The sequence below is a fragment of the Hemiscyllium ocellatum genome, chromosome 45 (assembly GCF_020745735.1).
Source record: "Hemiscyllium ocellatum isolate sHemOce1 chromosome 45, sHemOce1.pat.X.cur, whole genome shotgun sequence".
Lineage (NCBI taxonomy): Eukaryota > Metazoa > Chordata > Chondrichthyes > Orectolobiformes > Hemiscylliidae > Hemiscyllium > Hemiscyllium ocellatum.
In genome coordinates, this window is record NC_083445.1 from 17,784,855 (window position 1) to 17,802,780 (window position 17,926).

Consider the following 17,926-nt stretch of genomic DNA (forward strand, 5'->3'; position numbering starts at 1 on the left):
CGTTTGCAGCAAAAACTTCCAGCTCGGCGAACAGAACTACGTTAATGTCTGTGTCAAGGTTAAGAGAGACAGGCAGTCATAGAGTTATCCAGTACAGAAACAGACCCTTCGGCCCATCTCATCTATGCCAACCAAGTTTCATGGAATCATAGAATCCCTACAGTGTGGAAACAGGCCATTTGGCCCAACAAATCCACACTGACCCTCTGAGCAGTAACCCACCCAGACCCATTCCCCTAATAATAATAATAATAATAACAATAATATTAGAACCCATGGTGTTAGTGGTGAGGTACTGGCATGGATAGAGGGTTGGCTGATTGGCAGAAGGTAGAGAGTGCGGAGAAATGGGTCTTTTGCAGATGGCAAATGGTGACTAGTGGAGTTTCCCAGGGGTCAGTGCTGAGCCCACATCTATTCATGTTATACATTAATGATCTGGGTGAAGGAACTGAGGGCCTTGTTGCAAAGTTTGCAGATGACACAAAGGTAGATGGAGGGACAGGTAGTGTTGAGGAAGCAGGGAGGCTGCAGAAGGATTTGGACAGGCTGGGAGACTGGGCAAACAAGTGACAGATGGAATACAATGTGGGAACATGTGAGGTTATGCTCTTTGCTCAGAACAATCCAGGCATAGACTATTTTCGAAACGGGGAAAAGATTCAGAAATCTGAAGCACGAAAGGACTTGTGAGTCTGGGTTCAGGATTCTCTTCAGGTTAACGTGCAGGTTCGAGGGGGGGATTCAAGATGGCGGCGACCCAGTCAGTCCAGGTTTGCTGAGCTCTGCCCAGGACCCAGGCAGAGTGGCATATCTACATTCCCTGCATCTCTTAAACTACTAAAACTAGCTTTTTCCAGGCTGCTATAGCCATTTTGCACCAAACCTTAGCAGTTTGGTATATTTTAAAATGACCAAGGGTAAAGGAGCATGGAGTTCACAACAGGCAGGGACCCCTCTCCCCACCCCCACCCCCCCCACAGAAACAGATGTGTCTGCGGCCACCCCGGAGGACTGACCGGCAGAGGTGAGCCTGATCTCAGAGTTTGTCAAGCTCTGAGAGAAGATTGACTCTTCGATTAAGGAGACCCGGTCTAGGTGGGATTCGCTCTCGGTCGTGTTTCTGCAGGATGTCCGGGGGAAATCGAGAAACTCGGGCAGTGTGTTGGAGGGGAGCTGCAATGAGCCGCGGCCTTTGAGACCGCTGCTGAATCTGCCATGGGCGAGGTCCGGGCTCTGGAACATCGAGTCCAGGCCTGAGAAGAACAGATTGACGACCGCGATTTTCAAGGTCTTCGGAAGAATTTTCGGTTGCTGGGCCTTCCCGAACGGGAGAAAGTAGGCCAGCTTGTTGACTTTTTGGAGCAATGGCTCCCACAACCGCTGAGGCTGGAGTCTGAGGTAGGCCAGGCGCGAGTTGGGTGGGCCCAGCGTGTAACTATGCGCAGGCCCAGGTTGGACCAGCGTCCCCTCCCAGTCCTAGTGCCACTCCAGCACTACAGAGACAAACAAATGGTGCTGGAGGCCTCCAGAGCTCTGGAGAAGGATCCCCAAGCTATGGTATCCAAGGGATCCAAAATAATGCAGTTCCAGGACTCCTGTCCAATTGTGATATGCAAGAGCAAGGCATTTGACAAGATAAAGAAGCGTCTTGAGGGATTTAAATATTCAGTATTCCATGAGATACTTAGCAACACTGCACTTCAGTCACAGAGGGTCTGTGTGTAACCTTGGATCACCGGAAAAAGCAAAATAATTTTTGGACGCTCTTAAATAGACTGATTGACCTGAATTATATGGACATCATTTGGTTGTTGGTGCAGGGGGGTGGATTTTGATTTCTGAGTTTTCCTCTAATATATGTCACGATTGTAATTTTATATATCTTATTTCATGTTACTGCTTTGCCAAGAATGCCTAGGATAATAATATGGAAGGGACAGGTTGGATGCCACTTTTAATTTCCTTGTTATAAGATATGGTGTTTGTTTATCTTACTTTGCAATGTCTGGGGTGAGGGTATGGAGGGAATCATGGTGGGATTATGGGGTGATAGAAGTGCACCCTGTGGACAGAGAGAAAAATCTCCTTTTCGTTATGTTTTATGTTGCTATTTCTTAGCGGTAGTTTTTAGTAGTTTTGTATTAGTAGTTTCAAAGGTTGCATTTTTAAATTTGTGTGAATTGTTTGTGGTCTGTACTTGATACTTTTTGAGTGGGGTTCTTCCTCCTGGGGGTTCTCAGATTTTCCTGAACGATCATGGCTAGTCATTTGTTTAAATGGTGTACCTGGAATGTCAAGGGGAGTCCCTCATCAATTAAAAGGAAAGAGATACTATCAAGTCTTAAAGAAAAGGAGGTCGATGTCGCCCTTTTACAGGAGACACACCTAACTGATAAGGAGCATTTGAAGCTGCAGCCTGGAGGAATTGGCCAGGTGTTTTGAGGGTACAAAACTAATTTCATGAGATTAGAGGTCGTGCCGGTAGGGGGTGTTACCAGCATATCCAACTTTGCAGATGGATCCCACTTCCCCTTTCGGTGGTCACTGGGAGGATTTCTCTATTTCGGTATTTTTATTTCCTTGGTCAGCTACATAAAGTTAATTATACCTATGTATTGGAGAAAATAAGGCAGGACCTCCAACATTGAGAAGATCTCCCGATATCCGACAGGAAGAATAGCTTTGGTTAAGATGAATATTCTCCCTCACCTATTATACCCGATGAGAATGCTTCCATTGATGTTGCTGAGACAGGCGCTGTGTAAGCTTTATGGTTGGCTCTGTTCCTTTGTTTGGAATTATAGATGGCCCCTTATTAAATTAGATAAATTGCAGTTCCCACAAGAAAGGGTGGGTCTAGATTTCCCGGATTTTAGGAAGGACCAACTGAGCTCTCTGCAATTATATGTGGCTGACTGGGTCTCTTGCGATTCACAATCAATTTGGCTCAATATCGAGGCTTCCCTCATCAATCTATTGTTTATGGATAAGATGGGAATTGTCACAGATCATTGTAAAAGCCCGATTGTCCGAAATACAATCAAAGCTTCGAGGATAATACGACAGGGTGAGGGCAATTTACAAAAAACATTTCCCCCTATACTCCTATAGTGGGAATGCTGGGATTTCAGCCAGGCCTGACATACACTGGGTTTAAAATCTGTGAGTCCAGAGGAATCTCCTGTTTGGGAGATTTCTTTGATGTCCTTTGAACAATTATGTCAGAAGTTCGGTTTGCTGAGCAAAGATCTCTTTCGATATTTTCAAGTATGAGACTTCCTACAAAAAAGACCACATTGATGACTAATCCTTATAAACTGGTTATCGAAAGGAGAGTGCTCCGGCCAATGGGTGCACCCTCGGTCAGTGCTCTCTATCACTCGCGAGGTAATAAGGTATCAAAGAATATGGAACGGCGATATAAAACCTGGACTCAAACATTAGGGATGGAAATCTCCTTAGAGATGTGGGAGGACATCTGGGAAAATGCCAGGACGATCTCTATCTGTAATAGGACTCAAGCTATTCAATTGCAGATACTTCATAGGGCCCATAGAGTACCACAGTGACTTGCAAACTCTAAGGCAGCAGCATTCTCAATGTGCCCTAAATGTAAAATAAAAGTTGGTAATCTCACTCATTGTTCGTGGACATGTCATACGATTCATAGATATTGGGACAGTGTAGCGAATGCCTTGGTAAAGACTTTAGGAACAGAGATTGGGTCGGACGCGGTGTGTCTCTCCTTTTGGGCTTTCCAAATTTTCCTTCTCTCGATGCACACGGGAAGAAACTGTTTCATATCCTCCCCTTTTGTGAGAGGAAAGGCATTTTAGCAAGTTGGGTATCAGAAAGTCCCCAGGACTTTTGAATTAACTTAGGAGAATCTGGAACACATTCCCCTGGACTTCCTTACAAATATGGTGCACCATAAAATGGAAGTGTTCGATAGAACTGGCAGCCCTTCTTGAACTACACCAGGGGACGATGTATCGGCATATTGTCTCGTGCCTTTGCTTAGCTGTGAGGGTGATGTTTGCTGGTTCGGGGGCCCCTGGGAGGAAGAATCCCATATAAATATGGGTCGTGTATGACTTGATATAATGTTATTTTGAAGGTTTAATTCCTCTTTTTTTGTTAGTTATGTACCGTATTATAGTTTTTTTATAGAATTTTTTCTTATATCTTACTTTGTGTTTTGGTAGTCTATAGAGTAGATTAAGAGTTTGTTTTCTTTATTGATATTGATGTTGCTTTATATTGTAAAGTGGTTACAGTATTTTGTATTAGTTTTGTAATTTTGTTTAAAAAGCCCCCCAAAACTTTTTTCTTTTTCAAAAACAATTTCAAAAGCATGTAGGTTCAGGGGGTGGTGAGGAAGGCAAATGCAATGTTGGCATTCATTTCGAGGGGGCACGAATACGAGAGCAGGGATGTCCTGCTGAGGCTGGATAAGGCTCTGGGCAGACCACATTGAGAATATTGTAAGCAGGTTGGGTCTCCATATCTGAGGAGGTGTTGGTGAGGATCTGCTGGTGTTGGAGAGGATCCAGGGGAGGTTTACTGGAATGATCCTGGGCACGAAGGGCTTGTCATATGAGGAGTACCTGAGGATTCTGGGTCTGTACTCGATGGAGTTTAAAAAGATAATGGGGGGATCTGATTGAAATGTACAGCATCCTGAGAGGCCTGATAGAGTGGATGTAGAAAAGATGTTCCCAAGAGTAGGAGAGACCAGGACCCAAGGGACAGTGAAGGGACGATCCTTTCAAACTGAGATAAGGAAGAATGTCTTCAGCTAGAGGGTGGGGAATCTGTGGAGCCCATTGCTGCAGAGGGCTGTGGAGGCCAAGTCATTGAGAGGAATTAAGATTCTGGAGTTGGAGTTGAAATGTGGATTCAATGATGCCTAGCCCCTGAGCCACCCCTGAATGGGACCTAAAGGGGTAACTAATTTGTCTAGCTCGAAGGCTTCAGTTAACTCCTCTGCATTGTTTGGAGTAACTGGGCTGACCATTCATCGAAGAAAGAAATAGATATCGCCATCAAGTGAAGCTCTGGACACTGACTCACCGACACAAGTCCTGTTTGTTCCAAGGTAATATCCGTCCCCACAATGTGTTGCCTCTCCTCCATGTTGTGTCACCGTGTTGTTGAAGTAAATCACTGTAAGACAATAACCAACCCAACTAATTTAGTCGATGGGCGAAGTCTACTTGAGTGCAATGATAATGACATTCCCACAGCACTGGAGATGGAAGCAGTCAAGTCCCTGTCAGTGTTACAGCTCTCCCTACACCGTGTGGAGTCCCAGGAGGGAGAGTCAGTGACCTACGATGCAAAGGAAGCCAGGGCAAAGCAACACATAGAGTCAGAGAGTCACAGAGATGGACAGCACAGAAACAGACCCTTCACTCCAACTCATCCATGCCAACCAGATGTCCTCAATTAATCGAGTCCCATTTGCCAGCACTTGGCTCATATCCCTCCAAACCCTTTCTATGCATAGACCCATCCAAATGCCTTTTAAATGCTGTAATTGTACCAGCCTCCACCACTTCCTCATTCCATACCCGCACCACCCTCTGCGTGAAAAAGTTGCCAGTTATGTCTCTTAACTCTTTACCCTCTCACCCTAAGCCTATGCCCTCTAGTTCTGGACTCCCCCACCCCAGGGAAAAGACTTTGCCTATTTCTCCTATTCATGCCCCTCATGATTTTATAAACCTCGATAAGGTCACCCCTCAGCCTCCAACGCTCCAGGGAAAACAGCCCTTGCCTATTCAAACCCTTCAAATCCTCCAATCCTGGCACCACCTTTGTCAAACTCCAAATATTTTGGAATTGCACGCAATATTCCAAAAGTGCCCTAACCAATGTCCTGTACAGCTGCAACATAACCTCCTAACTCCTGTACTCAATACTCTGACCAATAAAGGAAAGCATACCAAACGCTGCCTTCACTATCCTATCTACCTGTGACTCCACTTTCAAGGAGCTATAATACTGCACTCCAAGGTCTCTTTATTCAGCAACACTCCCCAGGAGCTTACCAATAAGTGGATAAGTCCCTCTAAGATTTGCTTTTCCAAAATGCAACAGCTCGCATTTATCTGAATAAAACTCCATCTGCCATTCCCGAGTCCATTGGCCGATCTGATCAAGATCCCGTTGTAATCTGAGGTAACCTTCTTCACTGTCCACTGCACCTCCAATGTTGGTGTCATCTGCAAAGAGGTTAGTACATTTGCAGCTGACACTAAGGTCAGTGAAGTTGTGGACAGTGCGGAATGTTGCAGGTTACAGAGGGACAGAGATAAGCTGCAGGACTGGACTCAGGTGGCAAATGGAGTTTAATGTGGAAAACTGTCAGGTGATTCACTTTGGAAGTAGCAACAGGAATGTAGACTGTTGGGCTCATGGTGAGATTCTTGGCAGTGTAGATAAGCAGAGAGATCTCAGTGTCCATGTACATAGATCCCTGAAAGTTGCCACCTGGGTTGATAGGGGTTGTTAAGAAGGCACATGATGTGTCAGTTTTAATTGGGAGAAGGTTTAAGTTTGGGAGCCACGAGGTCATGCTGCAGCTGTACAAAACTCTGGTGTGGCTGCATTTGGAGTATTGTGTACAGTTCTGGTCACCGCATTATAGGAAGGATGTGGAAGCTTTGGAAAGGGTTCAGAGGAGATTTACGGGGATGTTGTCTGGTATGGAGGGAAGGTCTGATGAGGAAAGGCTGAGGGACTTGAGACTATTTTCGTTGGAGAGAAGAAGGTTAAGGGGTGACTTAATTGAGACATATAAGACAATCAGAGAGTTAGATAGGGTGGACAGGGAGAGCCTTTTTCCTCGGATGGTGATGGCTAACACGAGGGGACATAGCTTTAAATTGAGGGGTGATAGATATAGGACAGATGTCAGAGGATGTTTCTTTACTCAGAGAGTAGTAGGGGTGTGGAACGCACTGTCTGCAATAGGAATAGACTCGTCAGCTTTAAGGGCATTGAAATGGTCACTGGATCGACATATGGATGAGAATGGAATAGTGTAGGTGAGATGGGCTTCAGATTGGTTCCACAGGTCGGCACAACACCGAGGGCCGAAGGGCCTGTACTGTGCTGGAATGTTCTATGTTCTGTGTTTAAATGAAGCCCCTGTTTTTTGAGCAGAAAAGGAGGCGGAATCTCAATGAGAAAGGTCTTCCTTGCAGCTTTGCTCCTCCTGCCTCTCTCCCTCTGGTGGACCTGTTGTCCCACTCACTCCACCAGGGGGCAGCCTATCCCATTGGTTCCCAGCTTGGAGAGAGAGAGATGGTGCAATTCTCTGTCCCAAGCTGAATCTCTCACATCACCTTCCAGCAAGAGTCTGAGCAATAGGCCACAGCTCTGATACTTACAGCAATCTGCACAGTCATGTCTAAGGCCCAAAGGATGGGGCATTCAACAGCAACTTGCAACTGCGGAGTTCGCACAGGACACTGTTGAGATTAAGCCCAGCATCCTGCATTTAAATATCCTCTTGGGTTTCCCAGCATTAATCACTCCATCACTGAGGGCTGTACCTTACATTTCCAGCTTCTACATTGACAAGCCCATTTCACCTTGTAAGGCTGTTCTGCTATGATTATACACACATACAACATACAACTAACATGAATAACATGCAAACAACATACAAACACATTAACAACTTGGAAATAGCATATGAAATACCAAGCTGCAGCATACATGATATAAATAATATATAAATAACATGCATAGCATGCAAACACATGAACATACGAATAACATGCAAATAACAAATTATAAATATGTGATAAAAACAACATTAAAAAACATGAATGAGATGCCAAAACATTCAGACACACGGACTGCAGAGAAATAATGCATGAATAACATGCAAATAACATACAAATATGTGAAAAAACAACATGCAAACAACATACAAACATAGGAACAACAAAGGAACATACAAACAATGCACAAAAATAGGCCACTTGGCCCTTTTATTCTGCTATCCCATTCTATAAGATCATGGCTGCTCTGATTTTAACCTCCACTCTATATTCCTATGTATCCCCTGATAATCTTACCTCCCCTTGGTCATCAAGAATCCATCTCCCTCCACCTTAAAAATATTGACAGACTCTGCCTCCAGTGTCTTTTGAGGAAGGGAATTCTAAAAACTCACCACCCTCTGAGAGAAAATGGTTCCACATTTCTGTTTTATGTTGGCGCTGCCTTATTTTTAAACCATGACCCCTAGTTCCACAAGAGGAAGCGTCCTTTCCACATGCACCTGGACAAGTCCCCTCAGGGTCTCATTTGTTTGAATTAGGTCACCGAATCATAAAATCCCTACAGTGTGGAAACTGGCCATTTGGCCCAACAAATCCATACTGACCCTTCGAAGAGTAACCCACCCAGATTCATTCCCCTACCCTATTATTCGACATTTCTCCTGACTAATGCACCTAACCTACACATCCCTGAACACTATAGGCAATTTAGCACAGTCAATTCAGCTGACCTGCACATCTTTGAACTGTGGGAGGAAACCCACGCAGACACGGGGAGAATGTGCAAACTCCACACAGACAGAAAATGCCAGCTTTTCTAATCATTCCTTTCTGGTGCTACTTTGGAGATTCTCTGATTTATTTAATTTAGATTTATGATGCATTATTGATACTAATTATAAAGGTATTACATTCACTAAACTGTTGTGCCTTCACTAGAAATTACAAGTGGTCTACATTGATTATCATTTAACATGACACAGGGAGAACGTACAAGCTCCCCACAGACAGTCACCTGAGGGTGGAATTGAACTCAGATCCCTGGCACTGGGAGGCAGCAGTGCTAACCACTGAGCCATTCTGCCACCTCTGACACTGCTAACCTCCAGAGGAGATAGGTCAAACCTGTCTGCATGAGGTGATCTCGTCAAATGTGTCAAGATCACGGTATTTAATTAAGCAACAGTGAACTGGGGCTGGTTGCAACTCTGTTACCTCCCAGAGAAAGGGTGAGCTGAACGTTGACTGTAAAACAGTCGCCAGGGTTACCCGGGCAATGGCTAGAACTGAGAATAGAGAGTGACTGTGAGATTCCTCACACACTCCAATGAATAGCTCCATCATGTTGCGTTATCGTGGTCCTGTAACTCTCCTGAGGAAGGGCTTTGCAGGATTTGGGACATATCCCAGTGATAAGGATCATGGTTCAAGGGCAAAACAACCGTAAGGAATAGGCACAGGAATACGCCCTGTGATCCTGCCCCACCATTCAATGAGGTCACGTAGGACAGAGAGACCTAGGGGTGAGGAACATAATTCTGTGCAGTTTGTGTCACATGTAGACAGGGGGGTTAGGAAGGTGTTTAGCACGCTTGCTTCAATGGTCAGGCCTTTGAGTATAGGAGCTGGGACGTGATGGTGAGGTTTTACAGGGCCTTAGTGAGGCCTCTTCTGGAGGACTGTGTCCAGTTCTGGTCCCCCTGCTATAGGAAGGATATTATTAAGCTGGAGAGGGGTCAGAGAGATTGACCAGGATGTTGATGGGAATGGGGGGGGTTGAGATATAAGGAGAGACTGGGATTATTTCACTGGATCGTAGGTGTTTGAGGGGCGACCTGAGAGAAGTTTATAAAACCATGAGGGGTATAGATAATGTGAAAGGCAGGTGTGTTTTCCCCAGGATGGGGGATTTCAAGATTGGGGGCAAATTTTTAAGGAGAGAGGAGAAAGATTGAAAAAGACAGGAGGGGCAATGTTTTTACACAGAGAGTGGTTTGTGTGTGAAGTAATCTTCCTGAGGAAGTGATGGACATGGGGACAATTACAGTGTTTACAAGGCAGTTGGATATGTCCATGAAAAGGGAAGGTTTGAAGGGATATGGGCCAAATACAGGCAAGTTCAGGGGCTAGTTTAGTTTGGGATTATGTTCAGCATGCGCTGGATGACCCGATGACTGATGAGGGGCTTATTCCTGAAGCGTCGACTCTCCTGCTCCTCGGATGCTGCCTGACCTGCTGTGCTTTTCCAGCACCACACTCTCAACTCTGATCTCCAGCATCTGCAGTCCTCACTTTCTCCTCAATGACTGATTCCTCAATTCCCCTGCCCTTTCCCCGTAACCCTTGATTCCTCGGTTGATCAAGAATCACTCGATCTCAGCCTTAAATAGACACAAGGGCTGTTAAGCCTGACCTCACACATTTCATGTTGTCATGTACGTTTGTGATCATTATCACGAAATTCACAGAACCCAGGAGGTTGGTACTGTAGATTTCCGATGATCTGTCATGTCCAACAGATCACGGGGTAGTTACTCTGAAGCAGTTTAACCCCTCAGTTCCCGGGTTCTGTTCAAACGCTGCCAGCCCCTCTTCAAGAAAATGGTTTGCCGCTCGATGCAGCTGGAAGACGAGAGACGGGCAAGTGCCATGGGCCATGGGCCATCAGAGTGTCCCTGGGACAGAGTCAAACATGGCAGCGAATTCCTTGTGCACTCCCCTGGCATGTTAATGATGCCCTGATACCCACTCTGGTGTCTGCCCAGTGCTTGATGTCCACTGGAACAACCATGAGGCTTCTCCTGTTGATTAATGGCCAAGCTGCTGGCTCTCCCGGTAATGGAGACGTTGTGGAGATTTGAGAAAGTTGGTTGGAGCCAGTGCCAAGATGCCAAACCCCAGGAAGGGGGCATAAGTTCTCCAGACTCAGTCGGGTCAAACAGATAGGTAGAGCGCAGGAAGTTCAACTCCCTTGATATATAAAAGTGAAACTGTGGGTTGGGCAAGAATCTACCCAGTCAGTGAATTAATCCTCCAAAGGGCCTCGGGGCAGAGGGTTTGGGATAATTGCAAGTATAGTCCTTCCAAACATTTCCAACTCTCTCTAACAATGAAGGGGATACTGGCAGTGGTCAATGAAGGTTTGTTCATTTGATTCCTGTTTGTCTGATGGGGAAAGCGCCGAAATCCATTGGAGTTTTGAAGAGCTATCATGGAATCATAGACCCCTACAGTGTGGAAACAGGCCCTTCGGCCTAACAAGTCCACACCGACCCACTGAAGAGTAACCCACCCAAACCCATTCCCTATTACTCTGCATAGAAGGTGGTATAGAAACTGTGGAAATATTGGAGCCAGACAATTCTGGAGAAATGTTAGGAAGCATTTCTGCACAAAGTGGGGAGAGGATTGGAACTCTCTTCCACGAGTGGAGTTGGATGCTGGATCGGTTATTCATTTTAAATCTGAGGCAGATAAATAGTTCCCAGCAAAGTTATTCAGGGATATGGGCCATAGGCAGGTCCATGGGGTCAGGCCACAGATCGGCCGTGATCCCATTGAATGGTGGGACAGACTTGAGGGGCTGAATGGCCTCTTCCTTTTCCGACATTCCTGATCTGTTTTATTTCATAGGGCATTGCCCCTCCCTAATTGTCCCGGAACTGAGCAACCTGCTCGCACCGAGGGGCAGTTAAGAGTCAGTCATGTTGTTGTGTGGGTCTGGAGTCACATGGAGGCCAGGTCAGGTAAAGGTCAACAGTCTCCTTCACTAAAGGACACAAGAGCACCAGACGGGGTTTTGTACGGAGATCGATGACAGTTTCATGGTCAATGTTACTGGGACGCCTTCTGTAATTCCAGATTTCCAAATCAAGTTTAAACTCTGCCAGAGCCTGGTTTCTGGATTAGAAACACAGTGATGTTAGCCCTACATCACCATCTCCCCATCTTAATGAAATGTGTTGGATTCTGTGAGGACTTTGCAGAGGAGATGCTCGGAGGATTTTGCCTCTTAAGGGCGTATCTTTACCGAGGCAGAGTTTAATTGGGGAAATGATAATGCCAAGCTGGGATATTCCTGAGGCCAGGAATGAAACATTGCAGACACTTTGGCGTATGGCAGGAAGGCACTGTGTACGCAATGTCAGATTGCAATTTGAACTGCAGTCACAATTGAAATAGCCCCTGGGTTTGAGACGACTGGACACTCAGTGAGGCTGGACACTGACCTTCGACCTGGGAAGTCAGAGTTCAGAATCAGACAGTACCCTTCCTCTCTCACCGCCTCGTGAGACTAGGCCCCAGTTGACTGAATGTGTGTTAGAGTTCACTCAGTCAGAGTTGCCATGGAAACAGTGTGCTTGCTGCTGGAGAGGGACAGTGAAGGCTCCAATATTTCCCCTATCACTACGGCAGGACAGAAAATCTCTCCCGCCCTGACTGTCAGACGCTGGGAGGATTTGCAGGCTCCCACTCTCGCCATGTTTGATGACATCGTGAGGACATCTTTCCTGGACAATGGAGCCCATCCATGGATTCCTGGCTCAGAGATACTCCCCACTGGGTCACATGACCTCCCATAGCAACATGCTTTCCCGTGTTCACAGTGTCCACAGCCAGCACCACACAGCAATCACACTTATATTTACTCTGTCTCTAACCTCATACTGCCCCTGTCCCGGGTGTGTTTAATAGGGATAGTGTAGAGGGAGCTTTACTCTGTCTCTAACTCCATGCTGTCCCTGCCCTGGGAGTGTTTGATGTGGACAGTGTAGAGAGAGCTTTCCTCTGTTGCTAACCCCGCACTGTTCCTGTCCTGGGTGTGCTTGATGTGGACAGGGTAGAGGAGCTTATTCTCTAACCCTGTGCTGTCCCTTTCCTGGGGGTGTTTAATACGAACAGTACAGAAGGGCTTTACTCTGTATCTAACCCTGTGCTGTCCCTGTCCTGGGAGTGTTTGATGGAGATAGTGTAGAGAGGGCTTTACTCTGTATCTAACCCCATGCTGTCCCGGTCCTGGGAGTGTTTGATGGGGACAGTGTAGAGGGAGCCTTACTCTGTATCTAACCCCATGCTGTCCCTGCCCTGGGAGTGTTTGATGAGGACAGTGTAGAGGGAGCCTTACTCTGTATCTAACCCCATGCTGTCCCTGTCCTGGGAGTGTTTGATGGGGGCAGTGTAGAGGGAGCTTTATTCTGTATCTAACCCTGTGCTGTCCCTGTCCTGGGAGTGTTTGATGGGGACAGTATAGAGGGAGCTTTACCCTGTATCTAACCCCATGCTGTAACACATAACATGTAGTCAGTGCCACTCAATGAGGGGGACAGCCCTGTTTGTGTGAACCCTGTCCTGTCAATGGACAGTGCTCATGAGACATGGCCTAGTTCACCAACTGTGTCCTGTTCTTGAATTTTTGTGCAACTTGCCACATCTTGGTGTTTCGGTGTGAAGGTTCCACATTGGGATGACCCCCTGCAGATCTCTCCTGGTGGGTGGGCTGTAGATCCCCCAGTGAGTTTGCTTGTTGTGAGTGTGCTGACCTCAGTGGGGGGAGTCTGAGCTGGTTTCCATGTGTTGGCGAGTGGAGGGGGTTAAGCTCAGTGTTGACCCCCTGATCATTCCTCATCAGGTCCCATGATGGATTGGACTGGCCAAGTCCATGTGCTCTGGTTCCATGAGGGAAGGGATTCAGGGGAGCTCACATTTGGAGTTGTTCTGGAGTCAGTGCCTCGATGGGAGGGGGCGAGGTGAGAGGGCACTTGAGGGGAGGGGGAGGGTGCCACACGTCAATCCATGGATTAGGCAGCACAGCAAACCCTCCTGAACAACAGGCTAACCCCAACATATAGAAACCAGAACCGGGCGGCCCGTTGGCCCCTATTGTAAGAGATTGTCCCTTTACATCAACTATTTGTCCATCAGCCACAGCTTTCGACTTGTATTCAGAGGGAAGTGTGTGGGGTACTGAGGCTGGGAGATCCCAGGATGTGACCCTCAAATATGGCCACATATTAATGTTGATCCAGAGACCCAGGTAATGTTCTGGGGACCTGGGTTCAAATCCCGCCATGGCGAATGATGGAATTTGAATTCAACAGGAAATCTGGAATTAAGAGTCTAATGCTGACCGTGAATCCATTGTCGATTGTTGGATCAAACCCAGCTGGGTCACTGATGTCCTTCAGGGATGGAAACTGCCATCCTTACCTGGTCTGGTCTACATGTGACTCCAGGCCCCACAGCAATGTGGCTGCTCCCTGGGCAATTAGGGACGGGCAATAAATGCTGGCCTGGCCAGTCACACTCTCATCCCATGAGTGAATTGAGAAAAAGGAGCAGAATTAGACCATTCAGCCCATCGATTCTGCCCCGTTGTATGATCATGGTGGTTGTGTTCCTCAGCTCCACTCTCCTGCCTTCCCCTCCCTCAATCCCCTTGATGGGCAAGAACTGATCTATCTCCATCTTAAATACACTCAATGACTTGGTCTCCCCCGGCCTCTGAGTTCCACAGATTCACTCCCCTCCACCCCCTCCTAAGAGTGTCCGTTCTGCTTGGGGGTCCACTGCTGAACCAGACCCCCCCCCCCCGCCCCCGAGTTCAAGGAGAAAGTGAGGTCTGCAGATGCTGGAGATCAGAGCTGAAAATGTGTTGCTGGAAGAAGGGCTGAAGAAGGGCTTATGCCCGAAACGTCGAATCTCCTGCTCCTTGGATGCTGCCTGACCTGCTGCGCTTTTCCAGCAACACAATTTCACCCCTGAGTTCAAGTCCCACTTTGGGACTTAACAGCCATCGCTCAGTGAGTTGACTATCGATTTGAAATTTCTCACAGAGAAATTGACAGCAAAGTGCTCAACGTGGGAGAGTTCCCGGATTCGTGCCGCCAAATCCAATGTGTTAGTTACAGCAGCAACAGCCTTCCCATGTTGGAGGGGTCCACAGTTAGTTAGGGGCTCTCACATTCTGAAAATGTACACACACATACGCACACACATACACAAACACACACACAGACACACATACACATAGGCAGACACACACACATACATACGCAGACACAGACACACACGCACAGACACAGACACACATACATACACAGACAGACAGACACACACACAGCCACAGACACAGGCACAGACACACATACACAGACAGACACACACACACACAGACACACAACAATCACAGACACACACAAACAAACAGACACATACACACAAGCACACAGATACAAACACACAGACAGACACACAATCACAGACACAGACACAAACATACGCCAATACACAATCTCACACACAAAGACGCACACACAGGCACATACACAGAAACACACACTCATACACAGACACACAGAAACACAAACACAAACAGATACACACAGAGATAAAAAGTGAGGACTGCAGATGCTGGAGATCAGAGCTGAAAATGTGTTGCTGGTTAAAGCACAGCAGGTCAGACAGCATCCAAGGAACAGGAAATTCTACGTTTCGGGCCAGAGATACACACACAGAGATACACACACATGCTCACACAAGCAAACAAACGCAGAAATACACACACATGCAAACAGATAACACAGAGATACGCATACAGAGATACAGACTTGCACACCGATATACACACACACAGACAATGCACCTGCACAGATGCACACACAGACACAGACATAAATGTACACATATTAATACACACAGGTATATATCCATTTAGACAGCCCCATATAGTCACACATATACATGCACAAATACACACATACAGATAGACAAAGGCACATGCTCACATATCCACACAGATAAACACCCACAGATACAAACATATCACTGAACAGAAACTTATGCACACCTACACAACTACATACATATACACAGATAGACACACACATAAATATAGAGAGACACATCCACAGACATACACACACAGACCTGACTGCTTGCACCACACACACACACACAGACGTGTGACTAACACTGAATGTGCGCATATCACACAAACATACATCGGATGAATTTAATACTGACTCTGCACACACACACACACACACACACACACACACAAAGTGACTTGACTGCTCTCTCTCTCACACATATATACTCACACAGTGACACATACACAGACACACACACTCACACATATACACACACAGTGACACACACACATACACACAGTGACACACACACACAGACGTGTGACTAACACTGAATGTGCACGTATCACACAAACACACATCAGATGAATTTAACACTGACTCTGCACACACACACACACAAAGTGACTTGACTGCTCTCTCTCTCTCTCACACATATATACTCACACAATGACACATACACTCACACATATACACATACTCAGACACACACACACACACACACACACACACACACACACACACACACACACACACACACACACACACTGACTTGACTGCTCGCTCTCTCACACATATATACTCACACACACAGTGACACACACACAGACACAACCAGAGAGACACAGCCAGAGAGACACACTCCCTTCAGTTGCCGTCAGGAGTAACGAAAGCCCTGATGGAGCCTGATCCTTATTGGGACAAGCAGCATCACAGAGACACATTCCCCAGAAAAGCATGTGGAATACTCTCACAAATCTTCACACATGCAGCTCAGGAAACATTCCAATGAAAAGTCTGCTGAGTTTTGAATGATTGTTTTCCGATTTCTACAGAAGCTGTAATCCAACACCTCTGGCCGTGTTTCACTCAGTCCTGAGGACCATCATTCTGTCGGATGGTTTAACTGACTCAGTGCAGACGGTCCCAAACCCACACCTCCTGCAATCTGAGCCTTCACAAAACTCCACACTAACTCAACACTCACTCTTCCCCTTTCCAGACATTGACTTGGGATCAACATTCATTGTTCCCCGTGGGTCAGCTCCACAGATATTTTATAATCATCATGGCTGCTTCAGTTTGACTGGAAAACACTTTCACAACTGAGACAGACTGGCAGGGACCAGAGGGAGAGAGACACAGAGAGGAAAGTGTGGGAGTTGTTAAGTGGTGGTTCTGAAGGCAGGAAGGAAAGAAGGTGACAGGGGTGAAAAGAGAGAAACACAGTCATGGGATGTACAGCGGGTCGGTACATAAATTAAGGAGATAACCTGCAATCAGGGAAGCAAAAACAGAAAGGGAAATGATAAATTCTCCATAATCCTACCAGGGTGATAGGGCAGCTCTCTCTCATTAGCGAGGGGAGGACTGATGCTGGTTTAATTTGAGGGTCCCCATGCCTCAGGGAGAGTGGTAAAGGAGAGAGAGAAAGCATGAAGAGAGACATTACACTTTACTGTAATAATATGTTCTTGTATAAGCATCATAGTCTTGTTCAAGTAACAGATGCCTTTAGTTTGTTTGGATAGATCAAAACTCCAGTGTTTTGTCTGTTTCCGTGAATTGTGAGTGTACTGAACCAAAGTGTATTTGTGACGATGTAAATATACAAAAATAATTTTAAGAATAAAGCATATTTTGAAATTTAAAAAAAAGCAAATGCATCCAGACACAGGGAGAATCTTGTCAGAGGGAGAGAGTGAAAATGTCGGATAAACTGTTCAGAAAAGAGTGAGAAATAATCTTTTCTCATGTTGAGAGATTGTGTGTGTGTCAGAGAGAGCGAGAGAGAAGTAATATTACAATAGAGTAATAATACAACAGAGGGAACCCAGCAGTATGAAGCTTCGATAAGACACTATAATCTTCCCCGAACTGATCAGTCAGTACATACCGAGTATTAGCTGGATGCTGTGCCGGGTGGTCATGGTTCCTTAAGGAGGGTTTCCCAGTTGGTCTAGTCACTCTCTCAGCCTGGTAACTGCACTCTCTCCTCCAGCACTGAGACCATCTGGCAGCACTTCAACAATTGTAGTCACAGACCCACCCGAAAAGGGGGAGGAGAGTCTGTCGTTCATTGGGTCAGACTCTGACGCTGCTTGGTTTGTTAAAGGTGCAGTGTTTTATTTCGATGTTCCTCAGGAAATCTCCTGTGTGGCCTGCTTTCTGTTCTCCCCCTCCAGCCTTTGGGCCTCAACACCTCCAAGGAGAGTCGAACCCTTGAACTGGGGGAGTCCCCATTCAATGTTTATG

The 17,926-nt window shown here is 46.3% G+C and overlaps 1 protein-coding gene across 2 annotated transcripts in view; it reads right to left on the reverse strand.

Annotated features, from left to right (window-relative positions):
* Window positions 1-17,660, reverse strand: part of LOC132835990 (adhesion G protein-coupled receptor E2-like) — a 57,443-nt gene extending 39,783 nt beyond the window's left edge. Inside the window, exons 1-2 of one of the 2 annotated variants that reach the window (XM_060855168.1) lie at window positions 17,568-17,660; window positions 5,077-5,169 (exon numbers count right to left, since the gene is read on the reverse strand). In XM_060855168.1, coding sequence (XP_060711151.1) covers window positions 5,077-5,169; window positions 17,568-17,601 — 127 coding nt within the window. In that variant the 5' untranslated portion in view covers window positions 17,602-17,660. The remainder of the gene's footprint in view (window positions 1-5,076; window positions 5,170-17,567) is intronic. The other variant, XM_060855169.1, reaches the window with a different exon arrangement.
* Between the last annotated feature and the right edge of the window lie 266 nt (window positions 17,661-17,926).